The sequence below is a fragment of the Netta rufina genome, assembly GCF_964035555.1.
Source record: "Netta rufina genome assembly, chromosome: 3".
Lineage (NCBI taxonomy): Eukaryota > Metazoa > Chordata > Aves > Anseriformes > Anatidae > Netta > Netta rufina.
The window spans coordinates 119758655-119777547 of record NC_140125.1 but is presented as its reverse complement, the minus strand read 5'-3'; the positions used below and the strand labels follow the sequence as shown (position 1 = coordinate 119777547).

The following is an 18893-nucleotide window of genomic DNA, read 5'->3' as shown; positions in this document are numbered from 1 at the left end:
CCCACGTTACGCATCGTAAAACCAAAATCAGCCATTAGTTCCTACTGCAACCTTCTTATAAGAAGCCCATGGTGTGTTTCTTCAGGCATGTGCTTTAGGTCTTCAGGATTTGTGTTTGAAGTTGTTTTGGGGTTGGGTTGTTGAAGAGTGCCTCAATGCCTGTTTGGTTCTTTACGGCCTTCCTGGAAGCAACGTATTTGTATTTTTTCTATGCCTTTTCCAAACAACTCATGTTTCGGGTGACTCTTTGCAAAAATCTTCATCGTGAGCTTTTTTAGACCCAGCTGGTGCTGTCAAAGAAAAGGGAAGAGGTCGGAGGTTTGTCCTACCTCGCTGACGCCTCGAGTTCCCAGGGGAGGGCAGGCGAGGGTGAAGCCCTCCCTTGAATGGGGAGGAATAAAGGGCCAGTGTTGAACATCCCACGAAGCCTTTCAGTAGGACTCTTTCCCAACAGCATACGCAGCACCTGGTTTTATATCGGTTAAATCTGTCAAAGAAACGAGTCTTCATATCTTGTAGACTAGAAAAGATTTCACAAGTTATTCAGGGCGCAGACAAAAGCCCAGAAGTACAAATAAAGGCCAAGACCTCCCAGCAGCTGAGGCTTTTGTTTCACTCCACAGTGGGCTGCACATCACGCTCGGTCGTGCTCTCTAGAGCCAGGAAACAAAGGAACCCTGTTGATGTTTACTTTGGCTCAAGGCAGAGACAGTTATTTTAAATGAGTTAATAAACGCGGCAGCGAACTACGATGGTCTGTGTAACGTTTTCTCTCCTTTTTCCCCTCTGTAGGTCACTCAGATGAGTCGTCCAGATCTGATTCTCTTTCTCATGAAATATCTCATGGCTTTGGTAGTTGGGATACCCTCCGTCTTCTGGGTTGGAAGCAAAAAGACCTGTTTCGAGTGGGCTAGCTTCTTCCACGGGCGCAGGAAAAAAGAGTGAGTATCAATACCTAACAGATAAACAAGCTGAGAATTGGCAAATAAACTCATTCCTCATTGTCCTGGCATACAATTTTGATCAATCTTTTATGGAGGCAAGGATGGGAGCAGAGAGGGTCAGCTTTCTTGGAAATCTGTCGTTATTTACAGTGGAGCAAGGAAGGACAGGACAAGAAACAACTCCAAAAAAAAAAAACCTGAAGAACTGTCATGCATTTTGCCATAATTATTTTTCAGTCCCAGAAACAAATTTACATTGTTCTCTTTGTTTCCAAAATGTTTTTTAATGAGAAATGTAATATTTGGTTAAATATTACAACTGCTCTGCCTTGTGCTGAGGGGTGCAATTGAAGTTTTCATTTGTGAAGGTACCTACCTGCCCAGCTGAATCAGACCTTCAAATTGAAAGTAAACCTAAGCTGTTTTCACCATGGTTGCAGTTAAAAGCCATTGTCTCTGCTCCTAATATTCACATGTGCTTTAGACATCAGTGCCAAAGCAGTTTGATAAAATTACAGTGAGGGTGTGTTGCAGCTTCCTGAAGGCTGAAATTAATTTAGACTGAGGTATGGCATAAATTTAGGGCCAATCCATGTGATTATGTAATAGCTACGAGTAGCTATCCTCCTAGTGGTCAATATTGCCTTGTAAGCAGCTGTAAATGAGCTCCAGAAACACAGCAAGCCTTCAAGTAGTGCAGGATCTGCTCCGTGACTTCAACTTGTCCCATCTGTAGCAGAACTGGCCTTGTGCTGGGGTTAAAGGAAAATTAAATCCTGTAGAGTTGGGGCAGAGTTGTATTTATTCAGAAGATAACCCAGTGAGATATGCACGGGGTTAATTTAATAAGATTTTAAGACATGGACATACATTTAGGTGGGATTTACGTGGGGGTGACATACTCGTTTGGTGGGCAGAGGACAGGAATAGAGTCAGCAAAGGCAGAGGAGGCTGGTCTAGGCTGTTCTTGGACCTGCAAGAAAATGAGGAGGAGAAGCGGGGGCAGGTGGAGGACACTGAACATGAACGAAAAATACAGAGAATGGGGGAGGAGAGGAAGAAACATCCCCACAAAAAAAAAAAAAAAGGAGTGCAGGTGTGGTAGCACCTCCTTTCACCACGCTGTGGTGGAGCAGCCAAGCACGTGTCCCTCTGCCACCCCTTGGCAGCAAGGGGATTTCACAACCAAGAGCTGTGGGACCGGAACCGCTGAGCCACGGGCTGCCAGCCAGCTGCTCCTGCATTATTAGATATATCTCGTGCTCTACAGCCTGTATTTCAGCTGGCGTTTTCTTCCCGCTGCTGGTTTCAGCCCAGGTGTCAAATGCTCACCCGAGGGAGGGAGCCGCTCCTCCCGGTCCTTGAAAGGTCCCCGGGGAATGGGAGGGTGCTGAGCATCAAACACACGGGTGCTGAGCTTCTTGTGACACTATTTGCAGACTGAGGCCATAAGCAAACACACTGCAATTAACTCTGCGTGTCTAGGCTGGAGGAGCAGATGCAGGGAGGATGGAGGAGACGAGAAATGAACCTCACTGAAACATCCAAATGTAGGGGCGCTTCGAAATTAGGTAAATGGAGCCATTATGATGCAAATAAGCGGCCTGACTTGCCAAGCTGTAAGATTTGACTTGTTCTGCTCGTAAAGTGCTTCCAGTGCTGTTGCTGCGATCGTTTTCCTGCCTCTTATTGCAGCAATTAGCATTAACTATTCAAATTGCACCTCTCCTACAGAGTGGTAAATGAGAGTCGTCAAGTGCTGCAAGAGCCGGATTTTGCTCAATCTCTTCTGCGAGACCCCAACACCCCCATCATCCGAAAATCCCGAGGCACTTCCACCCAGGGCACCTCCACCCACGCCTCCTCCACCCAGCTGGCGATGCTGGACGACCAGAGGAGCAAAGCGGGCAGCGTCCACAGCAAAGTGAGCAGCTACCACGGCAGCCTGCACCGCTCGCGTGATGGCCGGTGCGTGTCCTTCTCTTTTAAAGTCTTGTAGAAAGCTGGGGGAGCCTTTACGAAGCCGGGAGGTTGGCCACCGGGTTGGTGAACTGGGAGTTCTGCTGGTGTTGGTGTTTTCTGATTACATCTCCTCTCCTTTTTAGTGTCAAGGTTAGAAAGAGATTCATCACTGTGAGGTTTTTGGAGGCTGGGTCAGCACTGGGTGTCCTGTAGGCGGTGATCGGTGCTGCACCAAGTGCGTGGGGAACCAGAGCTGTCCTAATATCAGTTTAGCACTTCTGTGTGTGGTGTGTGTAAAAGGATTTGGTTTCTGTGACTACTCATAGCCCTGCTGCTATAACCAGCACTGAGTTACCCTCTCTAACTCGAGCAGGGAAGCGTTACAACACCATTTATCATCAAGTATTGACCTCATTACCAATATTCTGCACAGCACTACGGCAAGAACCAGGCTGCACGAGGAGCTGGAACAACTTGCCTGAGGCTGTGTGAGCTCAACAACCGAGCAGGGAAACCTTTCTTCATAAAAGCCGAGGGTTTGAGGCTTCGTGTGCGCGTGTGCTCACACAAAGTGAGATTTCTTCCCATCCTCGGTGCTGCTCACAACCGTCCTGTGCTCTTCCCAACCAGGTACACCCCCTGCAGCTACAGAGGCGTGGAAGAGAGACTACCTCACGGCAGCATGTCGCGACTGACCGATCACTCCAGGCACAGCAGCTCCCACCGGCTCAACGAGCAGTCGCGTCACAGCAGCGTCAGGGACCTGAGCAGCAACCCAATGACTCACATCACGCACGGCACCAGCATGAACCGCGTCATCGAAGAGGACGGGACCAGCGCTTGATCGCCTTGCCCCCGGGGAAGGAGAACTCGCCGGGGCTGGAGGGCTCGCGGGCCGTTCCTCGGCGGCTCCCTGCCCCTCGGCAGGTGCTGATCTTTGCATCAGGAAGCCGAAACGGGCTCCTCCGTTTCGGAAGCCGGAGTTGTTGGAGTTGCCTCAGAGCTCGAGCGTGCGGCGAGTCGCGAGCTGCCGAGTAAAAAGCCGGTTGCCTCGTTGGAGCCTACCCCTAGGGAATTATTTATTTTGATAACTCTTTACCCAGCGTACGCCGTGGCTGAATTCCTTACGCTTTGTTTAAAGAAAAAACCTTCCCCTCCCTCCCGTGCGGCTGCGTGTCAGCAGGTGTCACCCTTGACATCTCCCGGTGGGCGTAAGGAAGCTCTCGAATGCTGAAGGAATTCCTCCACGCGGCTCTCTGGCCAGATAACAAACTGATAACGTGTTCTCCTCGAGCACAGGGGGAGGGCCCCTCTTCAACACTGTATAAAGGACACGCGGCGGGCAGTTTGAAGTGGCAAACACTGGAAATGCGACAGAGGAATGAGCGCTTCGCAGAAGGAAACAGAACTGTGCCGAGGAGCTCCCGGAGCTGCCTGGGCTCAGTCGTTGGGATGGGGGTGGAGGGCGGGGGTGAGGAAGGAGGCAGGGAAGAGTGATTTTTGTATAACTTGTATTGTCCTCGCTTTTTTTACGAAATACTATTTAAATTTTCTACTCGTTTACAGTTTATGTAGGCAAAAGATGGATTTTAAAAGCAGTTATCTAGATGCTATTCAGCCAGTTATTTTTCGATGGATGTACAGAAGCTGAGATTGCCTGTTCCTGTCTATTCAAAGAGAGACTAGAAAAGCTGGATTTGTCACCCAAACGGGGACGTGCAGCCCGTTCCTTAAAAACAGAACAAATCCCGTTTACAAATCCCGCAGTCCAGGTGAGGAGGGCTGGGACCAAAACGGCCTCGAGGAGCTCGGTCGGGGGTGGCCGCCCACCTTCCTTGTGCTACCACGGCTGTTTCCTGGGGTTTTTTTCTCCACCGAGCAGGAGGTTGGACCTGGGGGACACAAATCAAGGCAGGAGCAGAGCCGGGGAGCCCTCTGAGCCTCGAGGTATCCACCACAACCCGCTGGCTCCTTCGAGCTCGCATTCCCAATCATCACAGCCTCTGCTCCAGGTTCTTTTCTCTTCATTCCCTCCCGTAGATTCACAGCAGAGAATTCAGTTTGGGCTTTCTTGGCGTGTAAATATCTCGTTGGGGTCCAGCAAAGCCTTCGCTGGCACTGCAGGCAGAGGTCAAGGCATGGGTCGGGTGGCGCAGCGATCTTCCGAAGCATCTGCTGTAAGATTCGTTAAACCTACCTCAGTAATTACTGCAGATCGTTGCTGGGAAGCGAATACCTGATTTTTTTTTTTGCATTGTCTTTACATAATTCCCTCTCTGACCTGCTTGAGGCGTGTCAAAAAGCCTTTGCACATGCCTGGATGGCACAACCTCGAGGGCAGGAGTAGGGCAACAACCACGACGCGCGCTTCAGAGGCTTTTTTTGAGCGGCAGAAACTGAGCTGTGCTCCAATTAGGCGTGTTAATTGTCGTGATGACACAACAGCGAGGCACGTTAACCGTGCAGCCTCCGAAATCAAAGGCTGCTTGGGGAGCCGTGGTGTCTTCTAGAGAGACACCTACTGTAAATCATCTTTCTTGCTTCCACCAGGCTTTTGTTCCAAAGGAGAAGCACAAACCAAAAGCACCACCATAAAAAACAAAGCTCAGCAAGGGCTCTGCACCCTCGGGGGCGCTGCGAGAAAGAAATTCGGCTTCTACTGAACTTCCTGCTTCAGAGGGATGATAGTTTTAGGAATGTGCATCTGCAAAAAGAAGCCAGATTACGGGAGTTCTTGTAATCGTGGAGGTCAAGTGGTTGTCTTGATCTTTTTGGCTAAATTTCCAGCGCTGCGTTTTGGTAATCGGAGCCCGGCTTTGAGGTGCTTTGAGTCAGGGAGGGGAATGACGGAGGCCTGAAGTGCATCCTCCCAGAAATGTGCTCAGTTGTGAGGTTTAATCCCCGCGTTGTTCTGGGTGGGTGTGTTTAAGCATTTCCCCCAGAGCCCTCCCACCACCCAGGGAGGTGATGAAAATGGACAACTCACTTCTGGGTGCGTTTTTTTTTGCCCTTTGTCCCTCCCGAGCAGTTGCATGCTGCGGCCAGCGCACGAAAACACCGCTCTGCACCATCGTGCTGGCAAAGCTTCCAGCAAAACCCACGGCTTCTTATTCCCGGGGAATTGCATCTCCCTTTTTTCCCCATCCCTCTGCGCCCTTGCCACAGCCGTGAGTCCTGGAGAGATGAGTGCCAAGAGCTCTCCGTGGGCTTTGCTTGGGGTCAGAAGTGCCCAGGGGCAAAAGAAAAGGCTCAGAAAATGCAGGCATTGCCCCGTCCTGTGCCAGCAGAGTCCCCGAGGCTGTGATATTTGTGATATTTGCTCTTTTTTCCTCCCTTCGTGGCTCCCACCCGTCACCAAACCCCGTGAAGCGACGCTGTGGCCGCTGCATGGAAAAAGCTGGCTCCGCAGCGCGGCATCCGCCTCCCTGCTGGCTCCTGCAAAGCCTAAAAGCCCAGCGGCAGCAAAAAGCCACGTTTTTCTGTGAATGTGTCCCTCTGCTCGCCTGCCCTGCCTTTTCTTAGCGCCCGGAGCTCAGTTTAGCTGTGATGCTTTAGCTGCTGGCCGTACGAAGCGCCCTCAGTGCCTGCCAGCTGTGGGCTGGGAGCTGGGCATCCAGCACCGCTGCCAAATTGTCCTGGCGAGGAGGTGAAGGCAGCTTCTGCCACCAAAACCCCTCGGGGACTGCAGGAGGAGCCTGGCGAGGAGCTTGGAGCGGGTTTGGGGGCTGAAGACCCCATAAAAAGCGAGCAAAGCGGGCTGTGGAGCTGCACATCCCTGCGCGGGGGGCACGGTGGGGCAGCCTGAATGTCGAGTTGAATGTGAAACGTCCCCGCTGCGCCGACGCACACCTTCTGTGAGAGACCAGGATTCATTTTCCTGAGCGGTGGGGATGTTGCACGCAGATTTTTTCCATGCCATGAGCCGTCAGCGCTGCTGTCTCCGCGGGCGGCTGCTCGGACGCGTGGCCGGGCCGTGGCTTCGTTTTGGGGCGAGAAAAGGAAAGTTTGGTGCTCGTCAGAGCCGTGCGTAGGGGGCACGCGGGGCTGGTGCCCGCCGGGAGCTGGTTGGAGGCGCGCTCGGCTCCCCGCTCGGCTTTGTTTACAGTAGTCCAGTGTCGGTTTCGTAACGTTTAATTTTTAGCACTTTACCTGTGAGTGTACGAACTGGTTCCGTTGTAGTGGGTGTACATTTTAATTTTAGACCTTTAAACGTTTTTAATAAAACCGTGTAAAAAACCCTCGTCTCTCTGATACCGTGGCCTGCATCCCCCTCAAAATCCCCGTTTCTGATTTACGTCTCACGCTTTTCTCCAGCAAGCAGCGGTCCTAATGAGGAGAAAAACTTTCTAACCCTCATGTGGCTGTAACATCTGTACTCACGGGTGCCCGGTGTCCTTCCAGCACGAAGCAGGATCCAGCTCTGCTTTGTTTTACCCTCGCTGAGTAGCCGAGAGCTCCAATATCAGCACTGTGCGGGCAGCGAGCTCAGGAACAGCTCCAAGGCGGGGAGAAAACGGGGCTGTTCTGGGCTTTGGGCTTTCTTTTTCTTTTTTGGGGGGTTTGGGTGCTGTTTTGTCTCAGTTTGTTCACAAGAAGGCGATGGTTTCCCTCCTGGCTCCTGGTCGTGGCCCCACATCCAGGTCAGAAGGCGAGGAGCTGCTGGATGAGACCCAAACACATCCCTGGCACCCACACAGGTTGCTGCTGCTTCCTCCCCGTAGGGACCAACCCAACCTTTCTGCTGCAGGTTGCTTCTGAAAAATAAAATCTTCCTTCTCGGAGAAAAAACAAAACCCAGGGAGGGTCTGGCTTCGCTTTTGGGTCTAGGGGAGGTGGGAAAATCAGCTCTGCTGCTCCCAGGCAGCGTCTGAGGAAACGTTTTTAGCACTCAGCTTCAAACCCTGACTTTATTTCTTAGTGTTTTGCCTTGGAACACACAAAACATCCTTTGTTTTCATCCTGCGGGGCTGTTAAATCCTCCTTGTTGGGTGCAGGCACATCCCCTGCGCTGCTGCTCCCGTCTGCTGGCCCAGCGACGGAGCGGAGGGCTCCCGGGCGTTGCAAAATGCGCTGAAAAATCCCTTAAGGCCCCAAATTGCAACCTAATCCAGCTACAAATCCCACCTGGAACCCGTCAGCAGCGACGAGCCCCGACATACCTCCGCTGCTCTCCTGCCGTGCCTTCAAAGCCCGCTGCTCTCCCCCGCTGCGATCAGATAAGGCTCTGCCTCTGCCAAAAGACGCAGACCAGCTGCTTGGCTGCAGAAAAATGGGATGAAATCAAAGTTAACTTTGCTCCTCATTTATTTTTTTTTTGAGGGAGTTTGGGGAAAAGCAGCCGCTCCTGTGCTGGTTCTCCCCTGCACGGGGTTTTGGGGTTTTCCCTGCGCTCCCCGAGGGGAGCGGGATGTCGCCAGCCCCTCGGAGATGCCACAAAACCCGGCAGTGGCCAAATAGTTGGGGCACATCCGAGCCTAAACACCCGCCAGCCCCCTGACCCTGCCCTGTTGAAGTGCTGCAGGAATTTGGGGAAGGGCTGCGGCCCCATTAGGGTGTGGGGGCCCCGTCCTTGGGACATGCAGCAGGGAGAGGGGGGGACACGGAGCAGGCTGGAGGGGGTAGGATGCAAATTTTCCTATTTTTCACTGAAATCCCACAGAACGGTCTGGGTTGGAAGGGGCTCCCACCCTAAACAGAGCCCCTGTAAATCAAGGAGCGATTTTTTCCCTAAATGTGAACCCTCCTGAAGGGTTTTTCCTCCCTCCTGGGGCAGCACGGGGCTGGGGGGGGGGGCTTAAAAAGAGTTCTTAGGGCAAATGGGGTGCGGGCTCATCCCAAAAGAGATTTAATTAGCTGCGGCTAATTACGAGGCCTCCTCCTGCTGGGGCTGAGGGTTTTGGGGTTTGGGGATCCCAAGGGAAGCCCAAATATCCCCCAAAAAGCGCCATCCCCCGAGACCAAGGGAGATTTTCAATGCAATAGTGCCCCCCCGTGTGCCGGGCGGGCTGCAGCCACGAGCGGCAGCAAAATCGCCACCACTAAAACCATAAAAAGCCCCGAAAATGCTGAAAATGCAGCAAACTCGGGGCTTTTTCGGGCAGGAGGGGGTTTGGGGTGGGGGTAATTCTCCGCTAAGGCAGCGCAGGGGAAGCTGATTCTTTTTCCCATTCTCCCAGAGTCTTTAAAATACATCAATAATCGTATTTTTTTATTTTTTGGGTGCGTTTTTAAAGCCCAGCAGCCAGGTGCTGACCGAGGCCACCGAACCGTGCAAATATGAGAAGGAACTTTCAATGAAACGGCCCCGTTGAATAAATTTAATAAATTCCCAATAAATCGGCACTATGGGAAGTATTTAACGTGTCAACAAAACCAAACTCCGTCCCCAAAACCCCAAAAAGCTCCCAAATAATGGGGTATAAATACCAGGCGCATCACCAGGCCGGGGACAGGGTCCGAATTTCCTCCGCTCGGAGCAAAAAAGGCTGAGCCCGCGGGATCCGGCGCTGGCAGCACCGACGAGCTGGTTGGAATCGAAGGGAAAAGGTTAAAATTAAATAGAAATGGTTAAAATTGAAGGGAAAAGGTTAAAATTAAAGGAAAAACATTAAACTCCCCACCGGGTCCCCGGGAGCTGCCCCAGCGGCTCCTCATGGGCTCGGCTTCACCTTTTTCACCCCCTTTCTCCTCGATTATTTCTCCCCAGCTGCATTAATTGCCCCCAGCTGCACTAATTGCCCCCCAGCAGCACTAATTGCCCCCCAGCAGCACTAATTGCCTCCCCATCATATTAATTACCCCCCAGCTGTACTAATTGCCCTCAGCCGCACGAACTCACCCCGCTGCATTCATTGCCCCCCAGCTGCACCAATTCCCCTCCCCAGCTGCATTAATTACCCCCCAGCTGCATTAATTACCCTCAGTCTCATTAATCACCCCTCCGGCTGCATTATTTGCCCCACAGCCGCATTAATTACCCACCCCAGCGGCTCTAATTACCCCCACTTGCATTAATTGCCCACCCCAGCTGTATTTATTGCCCCCAGCTGCATTTTCACCTCTAGCTGCTTTAATTATCCCCCAGCTGCATTAATTACTTACCCCAGCTGCATTAATTACCCACCCCAGCTGCATTAATTACCCCCAGCTACATTGATTCCCCAGATGTTTTAATTACCTACCCCGACTGCATTAATTGCCCCAGCTGCACTAATTACCCCAGTTGTATTAATTGCCCTCAGCTGCACTAATTAGAGTACCTAGAGATGTATTAATTGCCCCAGCTGTATAAGTTACCCCAGCTGCATTGATTACCCCAGTTGCATTAATTAATTACCCCCATGTGCCTTAGTTACCCCGGAGCCACACTAATTACCCTTTTGCTGCACTAGTTACCCCCACTAATTACCCTCAGCTTCGCTAATTAACCCTCCCAGATGCATAAATTGCATCCAGTTTCACTAATTACCCCTCTCAGCTGCACTAATTACCCCCCCGCTGCACTGATTACCCACTACTAACAGCTGCATTAATTACCCCCAGCTTCACTAATTACCCCCCCAGCTGCATTAATTGCCCCAAACTTCACTAAGTACCCCTCTCAGCTGCATTAATTGCCCCCGGGCTGCACTAATTACCCCCTAACAGCTGCATTAATTACCTCAAGCTTCACTAATTACCCCTCTCAGCTGCATCAGTTGCCCCCTGGCTGCACTAATTACCCCCTAGCTTCATTAATCACCCCTCTCAGCTCCATTAATTACCCCTCCAAGCTCCACCAATTACCCCCAACTTCACTAATTACCCCTCCTAGCTGCATCAATTACCCCCAACTTCACTAATTACCACTCCTAGCTGCACCAATTACCCCCAGATTCACTAATTACCCCTCCCAGCTGCACTAATTACCCCCCAGCCTCATTAATTACCCCCCAGCTTCAATACCCCCCCCCGTTTGCACTAATTACCCTGCAGCTGCAACAAATACCCCCCCAACTGCTCTAATTACCCCCCAGCCTTACTAATTACCCCTTCCAGCTGCCCCAATTCCCCCCGGCAGCACTAATTACCCCTCCCAGCCTCACTAATTACCCCCTTTAATCACTAATCCCCCGCCGGCCGCCATTTTGAGGCTCGGCCACCAGAGGGCGCTCGCGGCGCGGCCTCACCGCCTCCTCCCACAATGCAGCGGGACGGCCGCGGTCTCCGCGCGCCTCCTGCCTTCGGGCTCCGTTCGGCTCCGCTCGGAACCGCTTCGGCTCCGCTCGGCCGGGCTCGGAACCGCTCGGCCAGGTTCGGAACCCTTCGGAACCGCTCGGAACCGCTCGGCTGGGTTCGGCTCCGCTCGGCGGGCCGCGGCCGCGGGGTGAGCGCGGAGCCCCGCGCAGCCCCCGCCCGCCCCAGGTAAGCGCGGCCCCGGCCCCGCTTTGATTTTTCCCTTTTTATTATTTTTTTTTCCGACTCTCGTCGCGTCCGTTTGTTTATTTACCGGGTGAGGTTTTAATTTGACCTTTTACTTCAATTATTTTTTCCGCTTCTCGCGGGTTATTTATGCGTTTACGGTACTTTCCCCGCCTCACCTCATTTGCCCGATTTTATTGATTTCACCGCATTTTTGTCAGTTCGCCTTCCTTGGGGTGCTGCAGTTGTTTCACCCCGCTTCTATTATCTTATTTCACCCGATTCCTCCTACTTTATCCATTTTACCCCCCTTTCTCTGACTTTATTTCACACAATTTCTCTTTATTTCACCCCTTTTCTCTTATTTTATCTATTTCACCCTCTTTCTCTTACATTTTTCACCCCCTTTTTCTTACTTTATTTCACCCGTTTTCTCCTACTTTATGTATTTCACCCCCTTTTCTTATTTATTTCACCCCCTTTCTCTTACTTCATCCATTTCACCCATTTTCTAGTACTTTTTTACCCCCTTTCTCTTCCTTTAATTATTTCACCCCATTTCTCATACCTTATTTCACCCATTTTCCTTTTCTCTCATCTATTTCACCCCCTTTCCCTTACCTTATTTATTTATTTCACCCCATTTCTCTTACTTCATCTATTTCACCCCCTTTCTTTTACTTTACTTTCTTATTTCACCCCATTTCTCTTATTTCATCTATTTCACCCCCTTTCTCTTACCTTATTTCACCCCTTTTTCTTTCTTTCTCTATTTCACCCCTTTCTCTTGCCTTATTTCACCCCATTTTCTCACTTTTTCAGCCTCCCCCCACCCATCCCTTGGACATTTCCCCCCCATCCCCTCCCCATCGATTTGGGTGCTCGCAGCCCCCTGCGGGGCGAGGGCTGGGGGCTGCTGCTCTTTGGGGGGGGATTTTGGGTCAAAAACAAGCGAAGTTGGGGTTAACTCGTGCCTGGAGGTCCCGCTGCCTGCAGGCGGCTGTACACATCGGGGTGAATTGCTGTGAATTTGGTGATTTTGGGGAAAATTGGCTGCTTTCAAAGGGCTTACGAGCCCCCTGTGAGCATCCCCCGGCGCAGAGGCTCGGCCTCTGTGGGTTTCTCCCTTCCCCTGGGGAGATTTTGGGGATCCAGGGGGATTTGGGGAAGGGGGGGGAGGCTCTGACCTCCCCACTACAACCTTGCTCTGGTCTCTTTACCTGGTGCTGCTTCCTGGGGCTTCTCGGGACTTGCCGCCTCTCTCACATTGAGTTTTGGGTTGGTTTCTGGTCTAAAAATCAGAGATTTGGCCAAACCCCCCGTGCTAAGGAAACATTTCTGTGCCGGGGGCTGGAGGATGCTGTCCGAGGGGGGAGGCGGTGTAGGTTGTGCCCCTGGGAAGGGCGCCCATAAAAACCCCAAAACCCTGAGATATTTTTCTCCCTGTCCCCATCCCCAATTCTGTAGACCCGGGACCAGGATGCGTGCTTTGGGGAAGGGGGAAACATCATCACCCCTGCAGAAAAGTTTGACATTTAGCAGCAAATGAAGGAATTGCTCTGGTTTGGCTCCTGTCTTTGCTTTTTTTTCCCGCTTTCCTGCCCCAAAATCAGTCATACACAGCCAAACCACGAATGTGAGGGACCCTCTGCTCCTTCATCACCTCCATCCGTGCTTGTGGCAGCGGTGATTCGGTCCCTGGGACATCCCGAGAAGGGTTTTGTGGCTGTGGGGTGTGTTATGATTGAAGGCTGACGGTTATTTCCCTAATCTCTTCTATTTCCCTGCTCTCCCTTGGGATTTCCAGCCCTGTTTGCCTTTATTACCTCTCTTGTTGCTCTTCGGTGGGTCCCTGGAGGTGATCAGCTTGGGGGGGGGAGTGGTTGATAATTCCCTAAAAATGAAGGGATGTTCCTGGAGCTGTTCTTTTCCCCCCAAAACAGCGCTGGGTTGTGTTCCTGCTGGTTATAGGGTGGCTCTCTTGTCAGTTGGTGGCATGTCTGCGGTAGGAAATTAAGAGGAAAAGGCTTAAATTGATCGAGGGAGTCGATAGGAGATGCTCTGTGTTTGTGTAAGCTCCTGGCAGGGATTGTGGCTTGCTGTGGTCCTGCAAAACCCTCTGATAAAAATGATAAAATATATTAAAAAATGCTTTTTTGGGGACGCCTTGGGCTTTGCTGTCCCGTCCCGGGCTCTCAGCACCTCGTGGCTCTGCCATCACTTCGAAATCCCGAGCGTGCGGCCTCGTGGCTCGTCACATCGTTCCCAGGGCCTGGGGATTTGCAAGAGGTTTGCCAACGTTGGTAGGAAAATCAGGAGATGTCAGAGGCTGTGTGATCTTAAAATCAACCCCACAGAGGAATCCCGTGGGGATACACGTGATATCTGGGCATGGGAGGGGTCCATGTGTGTAATTGGGGCCAATCTTTGCATTTCCATCCCTCCCAGTGTATTTTCTCTTACTTGGCTGGCATTGGAGATGCTTCTTTTAGCTGAAAATGAGAAAACTCTGGGGGAAAAGAAAAAAAAAAAAGCACCCCTACCCCTTGAGCAATTCGTTCTCCCCCGGCTTTCATTTCGCAGCTGATCTTTTTTTCTGGCTGCAAGGTCTGCTGGGGCTTCTGGCTTCCTAAAGAAAAGGTAAAAAATAAATAAATAAATAAATAAAGGAAAGAAGAAAGCAGGAGCTGAATAATAGATCAAAAATGAGATTAAGCAGTAAGTCAGCCCTGCCCTGCGCTCTCCCTTCCCAAAAAGCAACCGAAAGGAGCTGCAAATCGCCTGGAAAGAGGGGAGTGGAGACGGTGGAGACGAAACCCGGCGTGAAGGATGGATGAGGTGGTTATGTTTTATTTAAAAACATAAATCCCCTGGATTTCTGTTTGAGGTGAATAAAAGAGCAGGGCTGAACCGGGATGGGTGAATTCCTGGAGGTGGCCTCCGAAAAGCACGAGGTTTTACGAGGTGCTGTTGGCCTCCGATGGTGCTCGGCCCATGTTATCTCAGGGGTTATCCAGAGAGGGCCCAGCTGCAGGCTTTTTGGGGTTAAATAATCCACTTCTGGGTGCACACAGCCTTCTAGGCCCTGCTCCTGGAGAAGGGAGGAGGCTGGGGAGCTTCGTCCATCTCAGCTGCAGGAGGTGAAGGCAAGGAGCAAAACCACGTGTGGGGCTGGGGATGTGCACCGAGGGCTGCCAGAGCAGGAGAAGAGGCAAAAGCTGGTGGAAAGCACCGCTCCCACGTGTTATTTGCAGCCTCTCGGGTCTTCATTTGGCTTCTTTGGCACCTCCTTGGGCTCAGCTCGGTGCTCTAAGAGTTGGAGGAGAATCTGCTTCGTTGCCCGCTGGGCTGCTGCTCGTGTCTGTTCTCCAAAAGGAAGCAAAGCCGGTGTGCCAGAGCTTAAATTTAGGAGGAAGAAAATGCAGAGCTTGGAAACAGCCCCTTTTCTCAACAAGGAAACGCTTTCCTTCCACCTTTTCGTGAGGTTGGATGGGTGTGAAGTGCAGGGAGAAGACGGGGCAGGGTCGCCTTTGCTTTAATTTCAATGGGGCTCTTGGGATTTCTTTATAAGTCGCTCCGCCAACTTTGGGTGGAGAAAAAGAGCTGAAAACCTCGCCTGGGTGGATGCGGGGTGGAGGCAGGGGGTATTTTATTTATCTGTTTATACCGGCGATGCCCCGAGGTGAAACAGCGAAGCCGGGACCTCGTTGCCCTCTGCGTAGGGTTTTGAAGAGTGCTCTCCCCCCAGATCCTTTTTTTCGGAGCACCGAAGCCCCGGGATTGAGTCAGCAATGCAGATGCCATCAAACGCCTGCTGGATTCCAGCTCGTGAATCAGAGCACAGCAGTGGCACAGCCTCATACCCTGCGTCTCCTGATAACAGAGGAAACAAAACAGAGATCCCATTGTCCTGCCTCGTTAGGGCACCTCTAACTCATTGCATCCGTGGTCCTTATTTTATTGCGACCCCTGCAATAGCACGTGTGGGTTAATTTAATTTTTAGATCCTACCTCCTGCAGTTAAAATGTATTTTTTTAGGTATTTGTGGAAGTGATCCACACTCAGACGTATAGGAAGGGATAAATAGGATTGGTTGATGGAGCACAAGCAGCTGGTGTTAACCCCTGTCCGACCAGCGTGCCACCAGCATGGGTGTTGCCTGCTCACCCTACAGGCATTTTTAATGCTGTGTTCGTGGGGAGGAAGGGGATTGCCTTCATTTGGCGTTACAATTATTCATCCGCCTCCAAACTCATCTTTAATTTCCAGGCTTCTCCTTCACTTCACTTGGGAAGTTTTCATGCAGGAGCGAAGCCCTTCGTCCCCAGATGCTTTCTGCTTCTCCCTCGCAAGATTTTTCCATCCCCAGACACCGGTTTGGACGGCACGGACCGCAGCCAGAGCAGCGCCAGCGTTTCCTTCCATTGTTCTGGTTCCCCCCGCGACGTCCACGCGCTGCCTTTTGCATCAGCTGCTCCCCGGGGTCCGTCTGTGTCCTGTTCTTCCTCCTGTCCCAATTCTGCTCCCGGCTGTAGGACGGGACGGCCAGGCATACAACGGGGTGGTTTGTATCCCTCAAAGCAGACAAAATGGTGACATTTCGCACAGAGCTGGCAGAGGGGAGTTGTTTAAAGGACAGTTGTGCTGCTCTGGTGGGGGTGGAGAAAGAAAATTTCTCCCAAATCCCTCTTTTGGAGGAGCTGGCTCATTCCTTGGGATTTTTTTTAACCGGAGCCTGCAGGATTTGGGGCGGTAAAAACCATTTTTGTGGTTCCCCGTCCGTAGATTTGAGGGAGAGCCAGTTCAAATGCTCCATCAGAAATGCAGAGGCCAGACATGAATAACGAGGAGATTGCACAATGAAGTGCTGGGAGGTTTCGCACATGACACAACCTCTTTGGATCCGGCTGAAGCTCCGTGTGCAAGATCTGTGCAGCCAGGCTGGGGGAGGCTTTGCTCCCTTCTGAGCCTTTTTAAGGAGCAGAAAACGGGAAGGAAAAATCATGTTGCATCCCCAAAGGCTTTGTATTTCTCTAAAGCTCAAGCGTGGGAGCTCGGAGGTTCCTCCTCTTATCCAGTGTTTGTATGTGCTGGGAGAAAACGATCTAAATTAATTGTTATCTTTTCTCGGCTTCCCACATCTTCAAAGCGCTGCTATCCAGCCAAGCTGCCTCCTATCAAATTGGAAACATGAAAAAAGAGAAAACCTTCCAGAAGGTGGCCAAAAATGAGAAATGTTGGTCCTCGGGGGTCCGTGTCCCCGAGGGCTGCATGGCACGAGCTGGGGGCCAGCAATCGGAGGGCTGCTGGTGTTTTTGAACAACCTTGTGGGAAATCACGCCCTGGGATTTATTCGATCGAATATTCCAAAGCTGAAGAGTGAAAAGAGCTGAGGCTGTCAGCCCCAAGGAATTGTGGTGCAGCCTGGGCTCAAATCCATCACCTGGGATCGGGAGGCTCTGGCAGGGCATTCTTCATCCCTCGGCAGAAGGCATCGCAGCGAGATCGTTGAGCTGTAATTCATCAATTTACCAAGCCGCTTGATGAAGTGGGGGTTGGAGAGAGGCTGGAGGGAGAGTGTCTGCCTCTTGTAAGGCAGCTCTGGCCACCTGAGGGCTTTTTGGCTCGTGTGTTCGTTGCCTTTGAAGTCCCCAGGAAAGCCCATCAGGAGGAGAGCCCAGCAAAACTTACTCACAGTGGTGGTGACATGAGAGGAATTGAAGAAATAAAGGAATTCATGCTTTTGAGCTTTTCCTTTACCTGTTACAACCTCAGACTGCCTTAGCCATAGTCTGAAAGGATCCTGGAGGTGTCGGAGTGGACATCTGGGAAAAAAAAAAGTGGCTTAAGTAAATTAGGGGGCTCTTTATGAATGTGGCATTTTGGGAATTTCCTTATTCCTTAGTACATCCGAGTGCTGTTTTCTCTGGGTGGCTGTGCCAAAAAAGCCTGTAGGCTGTTTCTGTGGGTGAGCTCTGCTCGGAGGCACAGTGGCACTCCCTTGTTTTGCCCTTACGCTCAACATCCACGGTGTTTTCTTACCAGATCAGAGTCATCCTCATCCAGTCTTAGCAGGCGCGAGCGTTTGCGCCACCCCAGCAACTTCGGAGCCTGCCAGAGTATTTCAGTCAGCCCTGATGAAGAGACACAGGTCTGCAAGGCTAATTAAGGCTGCACAAGATGATGATAAAGAGGCAAGATGATGATAAACAGGCAGCCCAGGTACCTGCGAAGCCTCGGGGAGAGGAGCAGCTCCAACCTGCAAGAGGAGATGCCTGGCGGTGCCCACGAGGGAGAGATCCAGTTGGAAGACTTGGAGACATCAACTGGACCCCAATCCTGCAGGTGGTGGTCTGTATTGGCAGGAAAACTTGTTTTTTGTTTAAATGTGGTTGTGATTTGGGCAAAAGTGGCTCTGGAAGAAGCTGGCTGTGCCGGGGAGCAGTGTGGATCTGCAGGACATGGGGCGGCTCACGTGCCTCCTGGGGAGTCGCAGCCAAGGACGCGAGATGGCGAGCGGGTCCTATATGGGCTTCTTGCAAGTCCTATTGTTTCAATAAAAGCGAGAGGAAAAATGAGAATTCATTTGATTTTAATAATAAAATACCTCCAAGGAGCTGAAGCAGAAGAAACAGTTAGCAAGAGGAATAGCTGGAGATTAAAAACGAATCATCTCTCGCACGCATCCAGGCGCCTTCTCCTCACGTAACATGGGAACACTAAATTGAAAATGAGCCTCTACAAGTTGTCAGGAAAAGGGGAAAAAAAAAAAAAAAAGAGGATGAGTCAGCTCTAATCCCGCCTGTCTGAAGCGAGGGGAAGCCTGCCTGGTGCTCGTGCCGGATTTTTGCCGAGAAGATACCGCAGCAGGCTGATGACAGCCCGTAAGAAACCCTGCGAGCGGCCCGAAAATTGCTGGTGGGTCCTTGAACGAGGGAATTGTAGGCTGAGTCGCAACAATTTCCCTAAAGCCGTGCGTATTAGCATACGAATACCGAGGAAGCCCGATCTCTGGATTTTTATCTGCTTCGGAGAGTCAAAGGGGCGCGTTAGCGACGTGCCATCCATTCGAATCAATTGTCAGCGCTGTGTCTGTGGAGAAAATGCAGCGGGGTTTGTTGGTAATGTTATTAAGGTGCTTAAAAACACGAGTGTGTCGGGTTTATTCTCCCTTCAGTAACATATCGTTGTTTCTGGCACTTTTTAAAAACATTTGTTCCAGTTCTGGTCTCCTCCGGAGATCTGCGCTGAGCGGGGTGTTAGTAAAAGAGATGCTCTGTACTTCCACGTTGCCTTTCCTCCAAGAGTTTGTTATAAGCCTGGCCTTATTCTGTAGTTTTCTTCAAAAATTTTGAGGCAATTCCATTTGCTGGAGGAAAAACCGAGGTGTGGAGCGATTCTGGGAAGCTTCCAGAGGTGGAGATGAGCGCCTTGGGCCTGTGATTTACCGACGCTCTGATGAGTCGGTTCTGCTGTTTGTGCGTGTTGCTGTTGGGTTTCTTTTTCCCCGGGTAAACCACATCAGCTGAAATGCAAGGTAGTGGCCAAAGCTTCCTGTTGATCTCCGTTGTGCTATCACTGCATCC

At 51.3% G+C, this 18893-nt stretch overlaps 2 protein-coding genes across 4 annotated transcripts in view; both read left to right on the top strand.

Annotated features, from left to right (window-relative positions):
- Window positions 1-3750, top strand: part of FZD3 (frizzled class receptor 3) — a gene marked incomplete at both ends in the record, with an annotated part of 45333 nt that extends 41583 nt beyond the window's left edge. For all 3 annotated transcript variants that reach the window (XM_084284757.1, XM_084284759.1, XM_084284758.1), the window contains 3 exons: window positions 793-941; window positions 2679-2912; window positions 3537-3750. In XM_084284757.1, coding sequence (XP_084140883.1) covers window positions 793-941; window positions 2679-2912; window positions 3537-3750 — 597 coding nt within the window. The remainder of the gene's footprint in view (window positions 1-792; window positions 942-2678; window positions 2913-3536) is intronic.
- Window positions 3751-11162: 7412 nt separating this feature from the next.
- The window catches only part of EXTL3 (exostosin like glycosyltransferase 3), a 107483-nt gene continuing 99752 nt past the window's right edge, over window positions 11163-18893 (top strand). The window contains exon 1 of the mRNA XM_084284727.1: window positions 11163-11309. The gene's annotated coding sequence lies outside the window, so the exon portion shown is untranslated. The remainder of the gene's footprint in view (window positions 11310-18893) is intronic.